Here is a 9,034-nt window from a genome sequence, read left to right on the forward strand (position 1 = left end):
GTGTGTGTGTGTGTGTGTGTGTGTGTGTGTGTATGTGTATGTGTAAGAGTGAATAATGATCTACCGATAGCAGAGCAGGAACATAAAAGCAGACAGGTCTTTTCTTGCTCTGCTGAGGTGATGTGAACAGCCAGTTGCCTAACATATCCTGACACGTTGAGAGAGCCGAATCCACGCCGATCAAAATGCTAAATCACAGTATTTGTGCTGTTAGCGATCATGTCTATGCATCTGCATAAATATGCAAACTTGTATGATTCATGTTAAATCTCTTCACACTCACTGTGCCAGTAAACTGCAGTGAGGTAAATTGTGGTATGAAAAATGGGTTTGATAATAGGGTTTTTGTTAAGGTCCCAGGTCTAAGGCTAGGGTTATTGTATTATTAAATGAATAAGCAGAGGGAGAGCCGAATGTCTGCTGGACAACAGAGCCCTTTAAATGCATCCGTTTTAAATCATCAGATAACCGAGGAAAGCAAACCAAATTTTTACAAGGAACTGGAAGAAGATACCAACAGACTCTTCATCAAATCAAGGATAACCAAACCGACGTATTTGTTTTTGTTTTAATGCTTTAAGATCTTAGACTCAAACTAAAGGTTTGATTTTTGTTTGTTTGTTTTTTAATGTAAATGGATTTTGATCTATGTCATTTGCCATGACTGCTTTCTTTGTTTCTTGGTTGCCAAGACTCAGGAGAACTTCTTTTTGAAAGAAAATGTCATATTTAAATAGCTGATGGTGTTTGAATTGGGGTCATTGCTAATGATGCCCTAGGCCTCATAGACAGGTTAGTGGTGACCTGAGTAAATTTACTACAAAGTAAATTTACATAGTCAGGCTTTCTTATCTGACTTTCATAACATGACTTGACAAAACCTAAAACTCTAGTCAGAGGTAACGGGTATTGCAGTCATAGTTGTTGGTTTCACTGTTCAGCTTTTTGCTTCAGGCACTGTCACATCAAAAAGAGCATCTGCACAACATGATCCCTATAAGTGCTGCCTACGCCAATCAGATGGTAATTAAATGATGATAAAAAGAACAAACATAATAGTTAATTGCAACACTTTGACAAATAAGAAAGTAATGTTGCAGCGATGTGTTAATCTTGGGATTTAGAGCACAGAGCAATAAAAAACTGTAAACTTTTTAACGCTGCATATTTATTTCCAATATGGTTGTTGTACATTAGACCTCTGCAACTTTAAAATCGTTTAGATATTTTCTGCATCACCAACAGACTGCATACAAATTCCTGTATGCAGCTGTAACATTACAGCTGAGCTTCATTTACCTCATTTTAATCAGGTATGGCTTATCAAGTTGCATTTTTAAAAAGTGCTCCTACAGCAGGGAATCTATAACTGAATCAAACTTCAGACATGCTGCACAAAAAAATAATTAATTAAAACATGGCAGTTCCAGACAATTTTAAACTGAAACTTAGAACATAACCAGCTTTTGACCAGTTCATGCGTTCAGCATTAGAAACCAGGGTGATTTAGCCAGGTAAAAAAGGAACCAGCTTTGATGATACAGAAAACTTGACTTTAACCCAGCAAATCTCATCTCATTAATCTTGTTTTGTAATAGTCTGATTTTAAGAAGTTAAGCCCATTTCCACCTACTTGGCTCAGCTCGACTTGGTTTTTAAAGTGGTGGCACCTGGTACAAGGTACTTTTTGAGTACCTATTCAGCTCCAAATAATCGGAGACCATCCGAAAAAGTCACACCCACAGACTGCATGCCACCAATTGGCAGTGACTTCACTCAGTGAGTCATGAGAGCGATTCCTTCACAAAAAATCAAGACTGCCATTTTTAAGCAAGGAAATGACGGAAATAGCCGTACAAAAAGCAACGTTCATACTCTGATTAATGCATTAGAGAGCAACTTGGGGTTAGTATCTTCCCCAAGGACACTTGGCATGCAGACTGGGGGAGCCAGGAATTGAACCTCTAACATTTCGATCAGTAGATGACCTGCTCCCGATCTACAGCCACCATAGCCATGCACTAAAGCATACACAAACTGCTTTATTATGTTTCATACTCTTAATAGGATCATCATGTACAAAAATCAATACTACATTATATTAAAGAAGACATAAAATAGGTAACTGAGATCACAATCTAATTTAATACATAATCGACATCTGTTTTTGTACTAAAGACATCGATTCTTGCTGGCCATTAAAAAAATGCTCTTCAAACACAGAGGCTATGACCCACCACCCGAGTAACTTTTCTTGGTCAGTTTTTTTTTTCAGAACCTTTTACAATGACCTCCCTATCATGTTTCATAAAAAGCTAAATATCTAGCTAAGCTAACTTTTGTAACCTATCACAAAAATATAACCACAGATAATGCTAACATCTAATAATTCACATACTGTTCATAATATAAAGTGAATGTGTAAGGTAAGAAATCTCTGAGTTCATGTGTTGGAGAAATTACTTGGTAGTTTTATAAACTACGAAATTCTTCACACAAAAGTTAATCTACAGCTACTCCAGAGAAGTCTAGTATGCTAATGCTACTAATGCTAAAATTAGTTTGCACTATGAAAATTTAAATGAAATGAAGCCATGGGGCAGAGTTGTTGAAGCTATGTTAGGAAAATTGGTGACAATCAGTGAGCAGCAATATGGCAGAAAGAGTTTTCTGGGGTCTATGATATTTGCAGATGGCATTGTGATCTGTGGTGAGAGCAGAGTCTGGAGAGGTGTTGATTTGCAATAGAAGCGCAGGAGTGAGAGTGAAAGGGAACATTTATAAGACACTGCTGAGTCATGCTCTGATGTATGGTTTAGAGATGCTGGCACTGACAAAAGAAAAATAGGAAGCTGGATGCGGCAGACTTGAAGGTTTTTTAAGGTTTTCATGTGGTAGTAACCAGGATGGACAGTACTAGAAACGAGTATATCAGAGGGACAGCTCAGGCTGAATGGCTTCATATACGAGTTTATTCATTAAGTGTCCAAGCCCACCTATGTTTGATCCACTCAGAAAGCACCACTAACACTGGATACCAGCAGCTAACAGTGGAAAAGCAGTGCTTACCAAGAGAAGGTCCTAAACAACAAATATCAGTATCACTGTCACGGAACAGAAGTGAGCTTCAATGACTCCTTTCACAAAGTTTTACAGCTTCCTGAAGACTAAATAGATGTGGACACATACTGACAGCTGAGGTAAACAGTGGACTGACAGCATACACTTACTACAGATAAACCCTCAAAGGCCAAGTGTATATATTACCATGCGCCTTCACAATAGTCATGATAAAAGAAAAAGGGTATGGCTCTGATTAAAGGAGGGTCAAATACACCACCCCAAAACTGTTATAGTGTGAGTAGTGTGACAGTATGTCAAAGTATGTTGCTCTAGTGTCACACTATAGTGTGAGTAGTTAAGTATACATAAAAATGGAGGCATACGTATTTGAACTACATTAATAATAGGTCTTTGATTACTCAGTAAACTCAACAGACAAATTCAGCGTATTCATTGGCATAGCTATGTAGGTTTATGACCTTCCCTACTCTTTTCCAATCATGGAATATATTTTTGTGTAGCCTCTCTGTCATTGAGGTCATACTTCTTTAGTTTGGTGCATTTCAGGAACCAGAACTGAACCAAGACGAAATGGTATAATGTCTACAAAAACCTAATGATGAAGAATTAAGTATCCCAAAAAAGCAATGTGTATTAGTATCACTTGTTGTTTACAAAGTATTTACAGTGGTAAAACTGTAAGTTATTGCAAGTACATGAGCACTCAAAAGTTTCAAGGCTGTTTTTCATATACTAGAAACACATACTGCAGAACTAAATCCCATGCCTCGCAGGACCGGTTGAACTGGTTTTAATCAGACCTGAAATAAGTAAGAATTTGCTCCCACATGTGAATAACAACAAAGTGTCCTATGCTCAGTTCTCACATGCACAGAAAGTCCTCCGGCTATAACGCCTGTGCACTTCAACTGACTTGTTTTACTGTTTTCCCAAGTTTTAGTTAAAAACATTCGATTTAGAATGTGTTATGTTATTCATAAAAAATAGCTAAAATTAACAACTCTAACTAACTAAAATCTTGCATGTTCTGTGCAAAGGTGATTGCTGTAGAAATGGAGTGTTTCAATGACCTCCTCCACAAACTGAAGGAGGTCCACGAGCGAGAAATAGAAGGTAAGTGGAATAAAAAAAAAATTAAATGATTGCAATGGGTATCCAAGAGTTCCATAAGATAATTCCAACACATGTGCTCCTTAAAAGGTCTTTTATATTTTTTTCTTCAAGGATGGCAGGTGAAAGTTCAAGAGCTGTCCAACAAGAAAGGCTGGTGAGTCATTGTGATATGGGCAATCGCATTTAGACAGTGCTGAAAAGATGTATAAAAAGGTTCATCCAGAGTAGGCCTCAAGTCTTTGTTGACTAGACAGGCAGGTAATCAGACAGGTAGGCATGCTGGTCCTACGCCCCCCGCAAACATCACATTTCACAAACTTGGAAGGAAGCTCATGTTGCAACAAGTTATTCTGTGAGATAATGACTCACAAAATATTTGCTTAATTTCTGTGGAAAAGTAAGTAAAGAGAACTTTTTCTTTTAAAAAAACAAAATATTCGTATATGTATTTGTTTATGCAGTGTATTTGTTTATTTTTGTGATTTTTCAAAAGTATGGCTGATTGTGTGGTGATATATTCAAAAATGTGACTTTTATTCTTTTTTTCCCCCTTAAAAAGCTCTATCTACTTGTCTTGAGACACTTTAACATATAAATATATAATGTTCATACATACATTTTTGTTAACTGGCAGGTCAGACTCAGGCACACACTGAGTTCTTTATTTTTCAACACCACGTGCAATATATACAAGGTGGGGGGAATAGTTCCAGGGGTCCATGGGTAGACAGGGAAAAAGGTGTTCCACTCGCTTCATTCCTCTCACTCTGCTTTCTGCTCACTCACTGTGCTCCTGAGATCCTCTCCCCTCTGTACTGACACGTTTTGCCAGACTGTCACACTCACGTTCAGGCATCCAGGGAAACAGGGGTTACAGGCCAGTTCCAGGGAATCTGCTCTGGAGCAGGGCGGCCCAAGTGGCTCACCAAGCGCAGCGGCACCGGCAGAGGTTATGCTGCACAGAGGTGACCCTGTGCTCCTATTTCCGAGAACAGGGGGAGGTTGGAACCCCAGGAATGCTTCAAAGGGTGACATCCCCGTGGCAGATGGGAGGCTATTGTGTTCATACAAGAGCCACGGCAGTTGTTCACTCTAGGCGGCTTGGTTTTGAGAAACGACGATAGAGCAGCCTCCAGTTTTTGATTGGTCCACTCTGTCTCCTCTGGGGGTGACAACCAGAAGATAGACTGACCTTTGTGCCCAGGGTGGAGCAGAACTCCCTCCATACCCGAGAGTTAAATTGGGTTCCTCGGTCTGAGACGATGTCCTCTGGAATGGCATGGAGCTGAACACGTGTGTGGTGAGCAGCTGAGCCATTTCTATGGCTGTGGAGAGCTTTGGGAGGGCGACAAAGTGGGCAGCTTTGGAAAACCAGTCAATTATTGTCAGAATAGTGGTGTTACCTGCGGAGGGTGGCAGCCCAGTGATGAAATCGAGAGAGATGTGGGACCACGGTTGGCCAGGCTTGGGAAGAGGCTGAAGTAATCCGGACGGAGACTGCTTGGAAAGTTTGTTTGGAGCACAGGTGGTGCAGGCGGTCACATATTCCCTGGTGTCCTTTGCCATTGTGGGCTACCAGAAGTAGCGCTGGACCCCAGGGTGGCAGGTAAAACGTGCTGTGTGGGCCAGACCCAGGGTCGGGGTTAGTTTCTTGTGCCTCACACATAATTGACTCGATCTCCCAAGTTACTGCTCCAACCGAGCAAGAGGCGGCTTCAGGATCAGGGATCAGATCCTGCGGAGGCATCCAGTTTCACGTTCCACAAGCCAGATCTGTAAGTGATAGAAAAATTAAAGCAGGTAAAGAACAGTGCCCACCTGGCCTCTCGAGAGTTAAACCTTTTGGTACTCCAAGTTCTTGTGGTTAGTTCAAACGCTAAATGGCTTTGCAGTGCCTTCAAGCCAATGTCTCCATTCCTCCAGGGCGAGCTTAATGGCAAGAAACTCCCCATCTCTGATGTCATAATTGCTTGCTGGGGAGAGACGATGAGCGTAAAAATCCCATGGGTGGAGCTTACCGTTTCTCTATTGCTCAGTCTGATGCATCCACCTAGTTCATGAACTTGAGGACTGAGATCTGGCTGTCGTACAATGGGAGCCATGGCAAACCACTCCTTGAGATGGGAGAAGGCTTTTCGAACAGGCTGAACCCACTGAAAGGAAACTTTGGGAGAAGTATACTAGAATCTAGTAGAGCGATTTTGCTAGAGTCCCTTATAAACCAGCGATAAAAATTGGCAAACAAGAGAAAAAACGCTGGAGCTGTCGGCAGTTAGTGGATTCGGGCCATTCAAGCACAGCTTGTATCTTTACTGGGTCAGGATTCAGGTTCCCCTGCTCAATAATATACCCCAGAAAGGCCACCAAGTCCACATGAAATTCACACTTCTCCCCCTTCACATATAGCCTACTTTCCAGTAGGCGTTGGAGGAATTGCCTCACATGGATTTCTTATTTTCTTATATCTACATTAGGTTACTTAATAAAAAGAGTTTGTAAATATAAATTCACATCAACATTAAAAAAAATTATACAACATTTTTGTAATGTTCAACCTTACATTTCTGAAGCTGTAAATAGTAACATTAAACAAAAGTAAAGACAATGACTCGTTTAATAAAAAGAAACAGAAATCATTAATATTTGTGGATTTTAGCTCACAATTAGCACAGTTGACAAAACTGTGTCTTCCAACAAAGGCTTTCAAATAATGATCATGTTGGATGCAGTGCACATGTGGAATATTTAATAGAATTCAAATATATTTTTTGAGCCAGTCAGTGAAAATACAACACACTATTAACGTTAAATCAGTACTCTATCAACACATGGTGCAACACAAAACAACACTATATTAAACTACGTTATTACATGATGACAAATATTAACAAGGAACAACTGTGTTTCTGCAGTTTCTTTGCATTAAAACACACAGACGTTAAATTTAAAGAAAGCAAGAAATGTTTCCATGTGGCTGGTAAGCTGCTGAGGGTTCTAGTTAGCTAAAACATAAGTAGAAAGGTCCACACTGCAAAATGTTATAGATAACAAAAACATAACACTGGCATCAATGCATTGACTGCTTGGGGGTATAACCCAGCCATAACTAACATATGCAACATTAGAGCACTAATTTTATTGAATTCGATTTTTCATGTGGTGAACCTGAACAATCATGCTAGCTTGGTAAACATCTCCTGATCTTTCACTAATATGACCGGTATTGAAATAGTTTATTACTTTGCTCCATTCTGCTCCTTATTCTCATTTGAAGTTAAGCCATCATAGTTTGTGAAGGATTTTTGTTATTTTCTTGCACAAATTAATAAATACATTGCTAAATATGCAGCATCACAAAAAGAAATTCAGAATCATGAAAAACTCAAGGCCCCGCCTAACACTTTCCACTTTATTTATTTATGTACTTTTTTCGCCTGTCTCGTTTGGTTCTTTTGCCATCAGAATTATTGTCTAAAGGCAAAGAAAGATGCCGAACGGATTTACTTTACCAAATGGACCATCCCAGCCTTGCCGTATTGGTCTATTTGATTCACCTTTGCTTTTATTGTTTGTTTTTTGTTTGCTTTTTCACTTGCTGCACACGGGACAGACATGACTGGGGGAAAGAAAAGGGAGAAAGAAAGAGGGAAAGAAAAACAGCGGGGAAGAGAAACGGTGATAAAGGGCAAAAAACAAAAACCAACAAAATAAACAGACAAAAAATACATTTATCAATCACCTGGATCACCTGTTGAGAAAGAAAAAAGAGAAAACAAGCAAAAAAAACAGAGCAATATAATAAACAACATCATCGCGATGATCTGTGTGAATATAACAGTAAATACTAAATATTGAATATTATTGTGCAGCATGCAGGATTGACAGCGCACAGTGTGCTTTGAAGTAGGAGCCAAAAAGGGTGTAGTTTGTGTCTGTGAGCACCCGTGTGTACACCTGTGAGCATGAGTGCGCTTGTATTTGAAAGGTTCCTTCATGTAATGAAACAGCAAATTGTATTGATATGACTGCAGTATTTAAAAAGACAGCTGCTTAGTTTTAATTGTGAGCATCATTATTGATCAATTAGCCCAGGGGTCTTCCCCACATTCTCCAACCACACACACCCATATATAAACTGCAATAAATTACAGATAGCAATAAAATAAACTATTAAGTCTTTTACGCTATGTCCACATCTACACGGGTATTTTTGAAAACGCACATAACACACATAACCAGCGTTTCGAATCACCGAAAACTGATATATATTTTTTAAACTCCTGCCAGGTTGGAGATTTTCAAAAATTTCTTTTTTGCGTTTACGTGTGGACAATGAATGTGGAGTTCGTCATGCAATGTCAAAGGTGTGTGCTTTTTTCACATCAGCTGTGCTCCACATTATTGTTCACATGAGATGAATTTCTAGAACGGCGGATATACAAAATACTGTTACTGATACTGTTACTGTTAATTCTACTCTCTGCAGTTTTTACACGCTTACATATACACACTCAATTACTGTCCCTCCATTTAGAAAGACAGAGGCGTCATGGTGTAATTAGTTTATGTGTAGCTGTTTTTTTTCCTGTGTAATAATATTCAAGATTGCTATCAATACTTTTTCCCCAAAAAAGCCCCTCTGTGAAAAACTGGGTTCAGAAACATAAACAACTGTGGAATACTGATTGTATCCCACAGCGTGTGCTCCTGACGCAGGGAAACCAATTCTGCCGGGGATCACTACCTTGGCACTTGTGCAGGAGAAGCCAAAGGCAAGATATGCTTCATCATATTTTCTAGTCTTTGGCTTGGAAGGAAGTTGGTTTGGAAACATGTT

General features: G+C 39.4%; 1 protein-coding gene across 5 annotated transcripts in view; it reads left to right on the top strand.

Annotated features, from left to right (window-relative positions):
- Nucleotides 1-9,034, top strand: part of rbbp8l (retinoblastoma binding protein 8-like) — a 21,469-nt gene that overhangs the window by 997 nt on the left and 11,438 nt on the right. For 4 of the 5 annotated variants that reach the window (XM_042214882.1, XM_042214883.1, XM_014329745.2 and 1 more), the window contains exons 1-2: nucleotides 7-4,197; nucleotides 4,309-4,351. In XM_042214882.1, the coding sequence (XP_042070816.1) occupies nucleotides 4,107-4,197; nucleotides 4,309-4,351 (134 nt within the window). In that variant the 5' untranslated portion in view covers nucleotides 7-4,106. Of the gene's footprint in view, nucleotides 1-6; nucleotides 4,198-4,308; nucleotides 4,352-9,034 lie in introns of those variants that run through there. The other variant, XM_014329743.2, reaches the window with a different exon arrangement.

This window comes from Haplochromis burtoni, unplaced genomic scaffold (genome assembly GCF_018398535.1).
Source record: "Haplochromis burtoni strain Fernald_Lab_line unplaced genomic scaffold, NCSU_Asbu1 Contig_621, whole genome shotgun sequence".
NCBI classification, from domain to species: domain Eukaryota; kingdom Metazoa; phylum Chordata; class Actinopteri; order Cichliformes; family Cichlidae; genus Haplochromis; species Haplochromis burtoni.